Genomic DNA, 14,392 nt, shown 5'->3' with positions numbered 1-14,392 from the left:
TACAGGAGGAATACAATTTCCATTAAAAATATCAGGACTTGTGCACTTACATCCCCATATAGTTCTCTGACAATCTATTCTTTGTCACAAAGGCACAGAAATTTATATTAAGGATTAGTTGGTCTTTCAATTTTGTTTTATTTTTGTTTTGCTTGAAGAACATAATATTTACAGTAGCCCCACTTTGTCAAATACTGTTAGGCTGACCTGTTTGTTTTAATAAAGTCTCCTCTGAATGACTAACAAGAGAAAGCTATGTGGATGTCTGGATTTTATGCATTATAGCTCTGCTCAGTTTATATTATTATACATTTAAGTAAACATACAAATTATCAAGTAATAATTGAAGTGGGGAACCACAAAATTAGCACTAGAAGTTAGCATTAGTAATGAAAAATAGTCAAAATGTTTGGGATGAGCAGATATTTACACAACTTGAAAGCTATTTCCTTTCAGTATTAACCCAGGATTCATTGTGCTATTCAGAAAATACACCAAGCAAAGGAGACCAGGGTTAAGTTTCACATTTGTATTTTGTGTTGGACATGCAATCAGTTGTTTGTTATAAAGGGATAAATGCCTAAATGTTTACACAATAACTTGATTAGTTTTGTATGCAAGTGGATTTACAAATTGGCTTTATAAATGTGACTCATCACATGTGATCTACTAGACATTTAAACTAACAAGAGAACATTGTTTAAATGGCACTTATATGGTAGAAAATGCATGATCTTTTTTTATCTACCAGTAAGAAAAAAATCAGATGTTAGTTCTTAATTTCTAAAACATACCAGATGCAAAGAAAAACTAATCCCCGGAGTCACATGTGTAATTGCTATTTTGCCAAAAGAAATAAAAGAATTGGAAGCAGTTAGTAAATGAAAGTATGTGCATTTGTTTACAATGATTCAGTGTTCAATTGTAGCAATGACTATGTGAACAACACTGATCACATTGGAAATCAATATAAACGCTGGATCTTTATGTTTACTTTATCTTTAATCCAGTCATTATTGCAAACATCTAAAGCAAATTTTGCAGCTGCAGCATGTTTAATTCATCAGGATGTTCTCCAGGCTGACTGTCTCACGGTTATATCCTCATAATTTTAACATAGCATCTGCCAACATAAAACTAACATCCAGTTTTTAAAGAATCTGTTTAACTCTGCAAGTAAACTACTGCAGACATTCCCTATAATAAAAGATGGCATGAAACAAACATTCTCAGATGCTGCACCAAGAAAACAGACTTTAAAGTATAGCTGTTTAACATTATAGCTACACACACATATATGAATGCTGTATATATTTATGTAATAAAATGAATATAGAGTAGCGTAATCATCTTCTGAGCTCTTTCCAACGATACATGTGATTAAGGTTACTTGGCATCTTGCCAGAGAACAAATATAGCTAATGTATCCTGTGTTTTCCGGAAATACAGGGATACTATGGCATCAATTTACGCATTTAAAAAAAAAAACCCACTATACAACCTGCTCAATATTCCCAAATCATTCAGACTGGCGTTTCTTTTCCTATCACTGAGCAAAACTTTCCTCTCAGTTACACACTGCATCTTCCTTGGAAGTTTCCAAAAGGTCTCCTTAATTTTCCCCAAATGTAGTGATAGGCAGATATATTGAAAAAGGAAAGAAGAGATTTGGGATGAAATCCTGGCCCCAGTTGAAGTCAATGACAAAACTCCCATTGACTTCAAATGGGACAGTATTTTACCCCACTAAATATAAACCCAGAGGGAAAAATATATCTTCTCACCCACTTTGTCTCAAGTAATCATGACATCCAAAGAAACAAATACAGGAGGAGAAAAGCAGAAAAGGGGAAATATTTGCACTGGGAATTTGGCTTCAGAAAGTAGAAAGAAAGTAACTAGAAATGCTCCTGACAGCCTTCTGTCATGTTCACCAGCTGCAAAAGGTTGAGGTTCATCAGATATCATGCCAGGAACATACTATTACTTTCTACTATGCTGCGTTTTTCATTCTTGCCTTTCACATAAACCTTTTCTAACAAGCAGACTGAAAAGCATGAAGATTTAATACTAAGATATATTTTAAAAATTCAGTTGGACAAAGTTCTGTAGTCAACAATATTGCCCTCCACTCTACAGCAGGCACACAACGGTATCCAGACCTCCATTCCTTAACCATAATATGGACAGTTTGGGAATCAGCAACAATGTGAGATGAAATGTTACAGCTTTCCATTGGCAAACTTTTAGCATGCATGGCTATTACAAGGCTATTATTTCTCTCCTAAGTTTTATTCTTAAAGGGGAAATAATTTTAATAGTTTTTCCACAAATTCCAAGGCTGATTAAAGTCACCTGCAAAAGTTAAGAAGAGCTCACTTGCAGGATTAGGCCAATAATTTGCATCAGTCACTACTATCTGACAATGCAGTGGTCACATATGGTGCTCATGTTTTTAGAATTTTTACTACTAGAGGAACACTACTTTCTATCTTATACTACATCCATTTTATTTAGATGGATTATACCAACCACATAACTGTTTGCGGTTTCTATAAATTCTTAGGGAGAGGACTAAAATGAAGAGAGATTGTCTAAGCCTTATTCAAGAAAGCAATTAAGCACTTTCCTGAATAGGGATACATTCTGAAATTGGGGTTTTCATGAATAAAGATATGTGCAACATTCATAGCAGTTACTGCATGTACTATCTTGGCAATTTGGAAGAAAAGAGCCCACATTCCCCTCTTTCATATTTATATTAGTTTGCCCCTTAGCTACAAATCATTCCTACTGCGGATAGTTCTCACTGAGGATGCTTAGCATTCAACATCTCATTGGATTGGGCCCCATGAAAGAGTTCTCAGGACATCTTATGAATTTGCTATTCATGGTAGTTATGTACACCTCCTCCTACTTATTCAGAAACTAATAACATTTTATGTAATTCAGAATCACACAATAGTTTTTAAATACAAAAAACTGTCATCAATTGTATCTAGCACTCTGCGTAGAATGTCATTTCTCCCCCAATATTTCTTTAACAATAGAAATCATTAAGGCTGCTATTCCACATCTTAAATTTTCACAGGGCATAAAACTAATAACTGCTTTCTACTTCAGTGACATTTTTTAAAAACAGCTCTGAGCTTGGAAAAAAAACCTCTACAATGTTAGCTACAGAAACATTAATATGATAATAATTTAATCTGTTTATTGTACACTATATATTAAGAATCCATCTTCTCTCTTACAAAAAAAGGATTTCTAATTATTTACAATATTATAGTCCACTTTATCTAATTGCAGAAAGTAATGAATGGATTTATAGGTGATAGTCTGAGAAGTCATTTTGACAATATTGGGAAGCATTTGAATCAAAATGTAAATGCTACAGGGTGAATCCAGTCCTCAGCACCCAGCTTGAGGATATTGGCTGGGTGCTGAGGATCACTGTGTGTGGAGGGGAGGAATCCTTCTCCGCTAACCAGATCACAATGCGTCAGCAGAGCTGTTCAACACAAGTTACTCCAGCCCTAGCATGCTCTGTCTATGAGGCAGGAGGAAAGGGCTGGAGAATCCATGCATCAGTGAATCCTCTTGCCCCATCCCTTGGTCTCATTCTGCACAAATGGTACATGCCCCTCAGCCACTGTGACACAGGTGGCCTTTGTGGAGCTGGACTATGCACTGCAGAGTGGATGCATTACTCCTGTCCCCCAAATCCTACACCTTATGCAGTGGAATGGCATCAGTTACACTTCTAAGGATCCCTCTTCAGCTTTGGATGTTGGGGTACAATCAGGGCCGGATTTCCAGTTAGGTACAATAGGCACATGCCTAGGTGCACCAGCATTCTAGGGGCACCAAAAAGTTAAGTGGGTTAAAAGTTAAAAAAAATTACAGTAGAACCTCAGAGTTCAGGACACCTTGGGAATGGAGGTTGTCCATAACTCTGAAATGTTCTGTAACTCTGAAGAAACTGGTGCTAAAGCCCTGAGCCCCAGCACTCCCTGTGGGGATGAAAACTGGGAGCAAAGCCACAGGGCTGAGGCCCAGCGCTCCCCCTGCCCCTCTAGCTAAACCCCTGAGCCCCAGTGCTCCTGAGGTCAGAAGCCCGGAGCCTTGACCCCACCCCACCCCCATCCTGTGGCTGCACACCCAACTCCCCATGGCTGAAGCCCTGAGCCTCAGGGCAATACAGTATTTGGGGTTGTTTTTGTCTGTTTCTTTGTCTGCAGTGCTGCCTGATCGAGGACTTCTGGTTCCACAAAGTGTCCCCTTGACCAGGAAGTCTAACGCTGATGTTCATATCTTTGAGGTTCTACTGTATTTAAATAATCATTTATATTTCTTTTTGTTTCATTGTTTATGGAAAACACGAAGGTCAGCTGTAGGTGGGGAGGGGAATCTGGAAGATTCTGTGCTTGGGATGCATAAGGTGTAAATCTGGCCCTGGGCACAATTTGTTTCTAGTACCTACCTCCACAGAAGGACGTGGAATATGGTTTCCATTAGCTGAACTTTACAGGGAAGAGATCATTGGAATGTAATTCCACATTACACCCAGAGTGAAGAAAATGTTGGGGGACAATCTATGTTTGATATGTGGCCCGCCATTACCATAGCAACTCGGAATCTTAAATAGAGTTATTAGAGCTGGCTGGAAAATTTGACAAAACAGTTTTTTTATAAGTCATGTATCTTCTTTCCTCTTTATGTTGCTCTTTTTAAGAGTTAATCCAGTCTAGAGATTGATCAGAAGACTGGTGACACAACCTATTAATTACAGTTAATTAAGATGAACCCTAAGAGTGGTTTGACTGTTCCCCACCTGGGATTGCTGCCTGCAGTGCCACACACCTGACGCACATGCATGATCTTCTGTTTGCCTACTCATCCCAATCTGTCAGCGTGGCGTTGTGCCCACTTACAAATTGATTAGACATAGGACACGTGTACAGAGCAATGATTCATTTAGTGCAGAATGAAAGCAGGAGAAAGTAAAGTTGATCTCCGGAGATTTTGCCAGGCTGCATATGAAAGCCCTCCCCACCTGTCAACAACTGTTCTCTCTTTGCTTTCTTTGCTGACCAGCATAGTAGCATTATCTGCAAAATCCTCCACATATGGGCACGAGGTTGTAAATTGTTTTGCTGTGCATTTCTGGTGATGTTTCCAAAGTTTATGACACAGTCCTTAGGGCTCAAAAAAGTAATACACATGGCATCCTTTTTTTCAGCAGAAGAGCATCCTTTGCACAAATTTTCTTGTTGATTGTGCCTAAACCTATAAGCCTTTCTGTAAATACTTAAGATTTTCTATACTATATTTCCTTCACATAAGAATGAAAACAGGATTGCCTACAGGTAAAGTAACTATCTGTGGCCACATACATACACAGGCTATTTCCACACTACAAGCTAGGCGTGTGATGCCCCCGCTCACGTACACCTACTTGCCATAGCTCGATGAGAGCTAGCATGACTATAAATAGCACTGTAGCTGTGGTAACACGGGTAGGGGCAGCAGAGGCACGGCTGAGACATATCAAGTACTTGTCCACTGGCTTTATGTGGGTTTACACTTGGCCCGGCTTAGCTCCACTAGTGCTACACATGCTACTGCGGCTACACGGCTATTTATATGCATGCTCGCCCTCATCGAGCTACTGCAAGCACGTGTACATGAGCAGGGGAAATCACACCTCTAGCTGTAACCACAGCCATGAGTACGAACATATATGAGATACTAATAACAGAAATGTGTCATCATCTAAAACAATCATACACGTCAGCCAAGAGTAGAAACAATGGGGAAGGCCCTTGCACCCCAATGATCACATGATAAGGCAGTACACAGAGGAAGCTACTTAGTGGAAGAAGCAGAAGCAGGGTGAAACAAGTCCTTGAACTGGTTTAAAAACACACGTAAGGAGGCTTTAAATTGGATCTTAAAATGAAGGGGGAGTTAGTGGAGTAGCATTATATCACACAATAGTCTGACAAGTGTGAATTGTGGATTTTAGAACCAGCTACCATAAGGGGAAAAGGGACAGGAAAAGACTCTGGAGCATTAAATATACAAGAAAAATATATTTTTACTTGTAGGTCCTAGCAAAACTGAAATAAGTTATAAAAAGTTCCTATAGCAACTTCATAATAATGTAGCTCCCAACTAGTGTAAATGCTCCCAGAGTTAGAACAAGACTTTGTCCAGATTCAACAAAATCTTCTAAGCTGGTGCGGCTCTCTGCCAGGTGTCCAGGCTCAACTCAGTCTTTCAAGGATAGAGTAGGCCCTTGTTTAGGCCAGGCTTCCAAGCTAACTTTAATCCCAGGCTGACTAAGTCTTCAAAAACTGGAGCAGTCCTCTAACTAAACTAAACTCCCAGGCCAGACCAATTCTTCCAAAGCTGAGGCAAGCATTATAGCTCTTCAACCCTGCTCCCACTAAACTCCAGCCAATCAACACTCATTTTCAGTGACAGCAGTGGTATTATTATTATATATGAGAAGGTAGACAGCAGCCTTGTGCTCATGCTGGAGTCTACAGAACTGAGCCTTTATGAGATGCAGAAGTCAAGGTGAATGGAAATGAAGGCATGGAAGAGAATTACCAAGAGAAATAAAGCCAAAGCAGTATTGTTAAGGTGACAGAGACATGAGATAAACAAGGAGGTAGAGATTTGAAGATATGAAAGATAGGAGGAGGAGAAAGAATTGAGTGTTATAGATAATACTAGAGTTATAGACATCGGAGGCAATGAAGTTAGGACTCCAGCAGAGAGAGAAGATGGAGCTGTTCTTGAGGATGGCCCTTTTGTCCAAGAGAAGCATTTCTTAGAGTATGTCTACAGTGGACCTAGAGGTGTAATTTCCAGCTCAAGCAGACATCCCTGAACTAGCTCTGATTGAGCTAACACCAAGGGTTCTGGAACTAAGGGTGGTGGGGGTGTGGCAGCACCCTCTGGCTTGAAGTGGTTTCCATCATACACAGGGTTTACAGTTTTGTTCAGTGGCTTTCAGCATCCCCACTATACAATTTGTTCCAACACCACTGGCTAATACACTAAAAATAGCATTGTAGCCACAGCTTGACAGGCAGCAGGACAGCCTACCTGCCCTATCACATTTTGGTTTGCCCATTCAGGGTACTTGTGCTCAGCCATACCCGTGTCAGATTACCTACTTTCCCTCCTCCACAAACTGGTTCTGAGAAACAGGCCAATTTCTTTAAAAAGGGCTGAGGAAAGTCACTTTGAGAGGGGAACCCCAGAAAGCTGTCAGGGTTCTGTGGAGGACCCTGAGCAAGGATCTGCAGCAGACTGAGAGGGGGCTCCAGAAAAGGAGCCCAGGAGTCAGGGCTCTATCCCAGAGCCACAGATAGACTGAAAAATAATCCCTAAGGGATTGGAAACTGAGCCCCAAAGTTGAGCTGAAGTGCAGCAAAAGCATTTTTGGTTTTATTTGGACTTTTGTGACCACTAAAGGGGATTGAACTCAGAGTGCTGCAGCTGCAGATTCCATGTAAATCTCCAGGTGAGACAAAACCCAGGTGAGGGGAAGTTGAGGCAGGGAGCTCCCACAATGCCACACTCACTCAGTCAGAAGGGGGCTTGCAGATGCCCATTATTTAAAAAATAAAAAGTCCATTTTCTACAACAGCTACTTTCATATTCATTGCCACTTAAACATAAAGGTTTGTTGGCATGCCCCAGGTACATATGTAGGATTTCAGACGGGATTGTACTCAGCATGGATAGCCTGACCTGCCACTCACGCAGCCTCAGCTACACTGCTATTTTTAGCACATTAGCTCAATAAGAACTAGCACAGGTATGTCTACCCGAACTGGAAATTACACTTCCAGTTCCACTGTAGACATACCCATAGATCAAAAATAGCACCAAGCTATAGAAACATGAGATAAAATTACGCGTTTACCAGATCAGTACATTAAAGATATCAAAAAGGTATATAGAAAAGCATCTGCAATTTAACAAGGAAGTTAAAGGTTAAAGGTGAAGCTATGATGGCAGAGAGAAGATAAGCAGAAAAGACATCAGTCATAGGCATACAGGACTTTACAACTGACGCACCTATCTGTAGGGGTGGTTTTAAGTAAGCACAGCATTGCCAGTGCCAGTCACCCATTTTGCTGGAGAATGCAAAAATCCAACAATACCACATTTTACCAAGCTCATTTCAACCTAAACTGTTATCGGCCCAGTTTATAACTGTGTGTACAATTTGTAACTCACGCAGCAACAGTAGATATATTGTAAGACTTTGAGCATATGTTATATCTTGTCCTCCTTGGTTGTGCGCCAAAGAAACTCTTGCTTCCCTCAGGATGACAATGGAACCTCAACATTGTAAGCTCAATTCTCCACTAGTGTAAATTGCTGTCGCTCCAGAAATCAAAGTGGAGTATAGAAGTCAATGAAGTTAAGTCCATTTAGGATCTGTCCCTATATATGGTTTAATTGGGGGATTTGAATATTCGCTCATCTTCTTTCTAGGCTAGCATTTTAAAATCTTCTTCCCTTCCATAGCTTTTTTTCCCTGATCCTACAGAGGAGGGTTGTCAGTAAAGTTGCATGGAATTCTCATTTTTCAATTTGGGAATCTCTCATATCTACGAAAGATTAATGAAACGCCACCAAAAAATTTGCAGAACTCAAAAAATACAGTAATTTTATAATTATACGCTATCTCCCAATAGACATATACAATGATTCCTAGATTATGTACATGCATACACTTGAAAAATCAAGGCTGAGGAATAATTTCACAGTGTAACTTTGTAATAAATCCCCGGAGGAAATATCTCTACTTTTTGTTCCCATCTGCAAAGCTATGTAATTGATTCACAACTGGTGTGTTAATGCTGCCTTTTCCTGTCAAAGTCTCTTTGGAAATATATTAAAGTATCCTGGGTTCTCCCCTGACATAACCCCTTGATATTGAAAAATAGGATTCTTTGACATGCATCACATTTCAGGCAATGGGCCACAATAAAACCTCCAGTGCTAAAGTGATCATGAATATTCATATACAAAAAATAAAAAGCAGCAATCTAACAGTATGCAGAATAGTGTGGGAAAGTACTGCCTTTTATAACAAAAATGATTCAAATGGTCTCAGTCTCTTCTAAGCACTCTTGTGTTTAATTAGAAATCACAGTATATTTGCTACAGGGTATATTTGCAATATTGTATGAGTTTTAAAAAAATCATAGGCAAGTGTTTTCAAAGAAAGGGATTTTGTTGGTTTGATGTTGATCAAAAATAGAGAGATGCATAATTAGCTTGACTCTGCATGGTCCTTCTACCCTCTCCATCCCACACACACACTACATGCAGAACAATCAGAAGAAATTATTTTTATTCTGGTCTACGCTGTGTCTGCTTTGTGTCACAGCACTGTTGGAAAGTGGCACTGAACCTGAGAGCTCCTCCACTGGAGTAGAGCAGCTATTATAGTGACTTTGGCTCCAGACATCCACTTTGATCCATATTAGAGGGGCATAGCAGGGAAGAGGAGGTATTGCTCGGGGCCTCCACTGTGATCCTTAGCTGATATATGTGCTTTTGGGGGCATAGAGAAGCCTGTACAAGTTAAAGCAGCTTTAAGGCTGCTCTAACTTGTGACAGGAGAGTGGCCCAGGATCAGTAAAATGCAAATGTGCTTAAAGCCACCTTTGAATATCCCGCAATCTTGAACTGAGCCATGCACAATTTGGCCATAGCCAAGGAACCTTTATGTTTAAGTGGCAATGAATAAGAAAGAAGGTTTTGTGGAAAGGGGACTTTTTATTCTTCTAATAATGGGTATATGCAAGCTGAAATACTCTGCACTTGGGTAGCACAAACAAACTGAAGATATATCCTTATCAACTATCACACTGTAGCTTCATTTCAAAGAGCAAACTGTACCTTTGTCTTATCATATAAAGCATGGTTATCCAACATCATCTTCCTTTCATGAGTGGCATATCTTCGTAGGTCACGCTCAAATTGCTGTACAATACACAACAAGTTACACACTACTATACCAAACCAAATTGAGTACTCACTTTGTTGCTTAATATGTATAAGCATTAGAATACCAATCAAATTATAAATGAATGGATTTTAAAAAGGCATGATTAACAACCATCTTCTGCTAAGAGACATATTCTAGACAGCTTCAGTACAGCTAAACAAGACCTTCATAAAATGAATGTTTTCAGAGGCTGCACAAAGACTTATATTCTCACCAACTGAAGCACCAGGTAAGTTAGATCCATTTAAAACTACTTTAAAAATGTGTGTGTATGAAAAAGCCTACTCACCATTTATAAGGAAGTTTGTCAGGTCAATGTTATTGTACATATAACATGCAGAAATATGAACTGGCATTCATTTGTACATTACCAGTTTCATTTAATGGATCTAACTTAAGTCTCATGGTAGTCCCATAATGAATGAACACTCACAGGGATATTATTTTGACATACAATACTACATCATATTAACTTTGCCTGATACTAGTTACCTTACTGATGGTATAGCATTGTAACAAGAAATAGTTTAAATTAAGCATATACAGGACTCCCACAGTTTGCTTGCTAATCACCCCATTTTTCTAAATCAGGGGTGGCCAACCTGTGGCTCTGGAGGCACATGCAGGTCTTCCGAAGTTAATATGCCAACTTTCCAGTGTGCTGGAGTGTGCTCACTGCTCAACCCCTGGCTCTGCCACAGGCCCTGCCCCCACTTCACCCCTTCCTGCCCCCTCCCCTGAGTCTGCAGTGACCTTGCTTCTCCCCCCTCCTCCGCAAAGCCTCCTACACGCCACAAAACAGCTGATCAGGAGGTGTGGGGAGAGGGGGAGGCGCTGATCGGCTGAGCTGCCGGGAGGTGGGAGGCGCTGGGAGTGGGGGAGGGGGGAGCTGCTGACGTAGTACTGTGGCTCTTTGGCAATGTACATTGGTAAATTCTGGCTCCTTCTCAGGCTCCGGTTGGCCACCCCTGTTCTAAATCAAGAAAGGTTTGGTTATTTTAGGCTTTCAGTCATGTAGAAACACTTAGATAGCACTGGGTACCTGCCTAAGGGCGTACATGGTGATTGACAAAGGCACAAATTTGGTGCAATGTGGTGTAGGAGTGTGATCCCTGGGGAGGGAGGGGAAGAGACCCCTTCCACATGGCAAATACTCCCAGAGTAGGAGGGAGTCTGAGTCTGCAGGACCTGACAAGTTCAGAAAAACAAGGTTAAGGGGTGACTTGATTACAGTCTATAAGTATTTACATGGGGGACAAATAGTTAATAATGAGCTTTTCAGTTAAGTAGAGAAAGGTATAACATGATCCAATGGCTAGAAGTTTAAGCAAGACAAATTCAGACTGGAAATGATGCATACATTTTTAACAGACAGGGTAATTAACCACTGGAACAATTTACCAAGGGTCATGGTGGATTCTCCATCACTTACAATTCTTAAATAAAGTCATCTTTTTTTTTTTTTTTAAGATCTGCTCTAGGAATTATTTTGGGGACGTTCTATGTCCTGTCTTATACTGGAGGTCAGACTATTTAATCACACTGGTTCCTTCTGGCCCTGGAATCTATGAAATACAATCTATGAACCCAAAGAGAGGGTTAATTTAAGATCTCAAAGATTGCATAAAGGGAGTTAAGAGATTAGAAATAGGATTTACAAGTAGGCAAGGGAAATAACTTGATGTTTCAATTGCCTTTTCTGAAAAGGTTTGTAAAATGATTAACTGAAGGGGAATCCATCAGTCAGTCTTCTCTTTCTTTACTAAAGAACTGAATTTCTTTTTATGTTTTACATAGGAGCAAAATAGGCTTTTGAGTTAAAAATGTTGACCATGGAAGGGAAAAGTAGGTATTTTCTATGGTAAAATAATCTCTGCATTGAATTTCTACTAGACAGAAGTAAGTTAGCACAGCACATCTCACTACAGAATTCCTGAACACTCTTAACCCTGCTTAGCATTTCCTGCATGGACACAGCTACAGAAGTAAAACTGATATAATATAATGGTGAATTGGGGCCATTGAACCAGACTGCCTCCTGTGTTACAGCCCTTTTTCACTGTTGTCATCCATAGGAGCCATAAAGGGGTCACAAAAGCCCAGCACATAATTCATCTGTCAGAGGGAAACTCCTTGCTGATACAAGTGTACTACAGCTGGCTCCTGTACTAGTGCGTCTCCACTACTGGCCTGGCAAAAGAGGTGTAATGGGAGGGAGGCCAGGGCCTGTCAGAGATAGGGAGGGGTTGGGGAGCAGTGGAGCTTCATTTGAGGACCATTAAGAACCTTATATCAGTGGCACTTAGAGAAGTCCAATAGCTGCTCTAAATCATGTAGAGGCTGAGGCCAGCCCTGCAAATTGATTTTATACGCAGCTCCCTGATATGTCTCCCCATCCCCACATCCTGAATAGGGCTATTTACGCTCATATAAGTGGCATCAGAGGTCAGTGATGTAGAGCAGAGTTAGTCAAATGCTCTCCAATGGAACACTTTTCCATCAAAAAATGACACTGTGTTGGAATGTGTTGATTTTGGCAAAATTTCATTAAAAAAAGTCTAAATGAAATATTTGGAAACCTTTTTAGAATGTAACATTTTGATTTTTAGTTTTGAAATTGACTTTCATTTTGAAATTTATATTGATTTTATTTCATTATTTTTGTATTTTTTAATATTATACCGATTATACCACCAATTACAGTACCAGCTACCAATTAGCAAAGTAACTATCAATCACAAGATCAACGACCAGTACCAATATTATTTTATTTTAAAGTTATAAAATACTTAAACCCTAAAGTCTTTGCCACCTGGGGAATTTCCCTTTGTCCAGATGGCCAGCTAAACCCTTTGTAGTGCTGCAGTGGCAGAAGGGGTTGTAGGTGCACCAAAGATTGGGCTTATGATTCCTAGAAATTAAACTTCATGGAAAATAGATGTTAACTCTTTTAGCAGACAAATATATAAATGCCAGTGATGCCTCTGTCACCAAAAGCTAGGATAATGGGTTGCTTAATGACAGGGTTAAGAAGATAATAGAAAAACATGAAGAAAGGAACATTTTTATAAGTAAACCAACCGTGAATAGTCCAGCAACAACAAAAATAGGTTAGTAGCTCAAAGAAAAAAAAAATTGTAGGCTCTTGAAGTTACTTACCCTGGAGCCAGTCCAACCTAACAGAGCATATGCATATTGTTCAAAGGGGCTTACAACCAGATCCACACGGATTGCCTTCCAGTCTTTGACTTCTGCCTTATCAGATTCTTCTGATGTATCACAGCTGCTGGTGTCCACTCTTTGCAGATGTAATTTTAAAATTGCAAAGCATTTCTGGAAGTGATCAAAAGCATCAACTTTTCTGCTTGGTAGTTTTGCCTGCTCAAGTGTTGATTCAATGAGATCATAGTATAAAAGCAAGCCCTAAAAAAGAAAGCACTGCTTACTGTCTTTGATTTTGCTAGAAATTCAGAATTTCCAGATAGATAGTCTTACATAAACTCACACCTATATAGTTGTTACAGCTATCATGGTACTGTACACCAGAGACCAAATCCCAGCATATTGACAACATGAAGCCCAGCAGACCAACTCTTATTGACTGGGATGCGTAGCTGTTGGGGAGCTGTTAGCAGATCATGAGAGGGAGATCATCAGAGACAGGCATGCCTCTGATCAGGAGGCAATGTTTGCTACTGTGCTCCCCCCAACCCAAACATTTTGGAGTTGATGTCAGGTAGTCACTCCTAGGTGGGGATTGTTGGTGCATATCCCCATAGGTCTTACATCTGGGAAGATTGAATAGGTCTGCATTGTCTAGGGTATAGTCCTACCTGACAAATTCCAAACAGAGCTGTCAGTTTAGGAGATGGACAGTGCCCATACCTGTCAGCGTTTTCAGAAAGGAGATGGCGCAAGACCTATAGACTATAACAATGCACTATACACATCAGGTCATCTTTAACTATCAGGACCAGCTACCAGTAATTCCATTTTCTGAGACACTTTCCACAACCTGAAAACACTCAGACACATGCCCAGAATTCTTGGCACTAGTTTGGTTTTTAAGTTGTTTTGTCCTGTGATCATTCCATATCCCCCATTTCATCATCATTTTCTTTCTAGCAGTGACCTCCATTGCCATATTTTTTCATTTAGTTTTAATTTCCATTCATTCCTATTTATTATCCATCATAGTTAGTTTATTTGCTAGGGTTTCAACCTTGCTTTCTAGGTTCTGAAATGCGAGTTCTAACCTTTATCCTATTGATTTTCTTGGGAAGAACTTCCAGTAGCTCTCTAATAGAGAGCTCCCAAGCTGTTTTGAAAGACGGAAAATGTCCT

The 14,392-nt window shown here is 39.9% G+C and overlaps 1 protein-coding gene across 1 annotated transcript in view; it reads right to left on the bottom strand.

Moving 5' to 3' along the window:
• DNTT (DNA nucleotidylexotransferase) overlaps positions 1-14,392 on the bottom strand; it is a 478,907-nt gene that overhangs the window by 153,364 nt on the left and 311,151 nt on the right. The window contains exons 13-14 of the mRNA XM_084635618.1: positions 13,208-13,471; positions 9,940-10,023 (exon numbers count right to left, since the gene is read on the bottom strand). Of these exons, the coding sequence (XP_084491744.1) occupies positions 9,940-10,023; positions 13,208-13,471 (348 nt within the window). The remainder of the gene's footprint in view (positions 1-9,939; positions 10,024-13,207; positions 13,472-14,392) is intronic.

This window comes from Lepidochelys olivacea (assembly GCF_965140295.1).
Source record: "Lepidochelys olivacea isolate rLepOli2 genome assembly, chromosome: 7".
NCBI lineage: Eukaryota > Metazoa > Chordata > Testudines > Cheloniidae > Lepidochelys > Lepidochelys olivacea.
The sequence above is the reverse complement of the archived record's forward strand: the minus strand, read 5'-3'. Positions and strand labels throughout refer to the sequence as shown.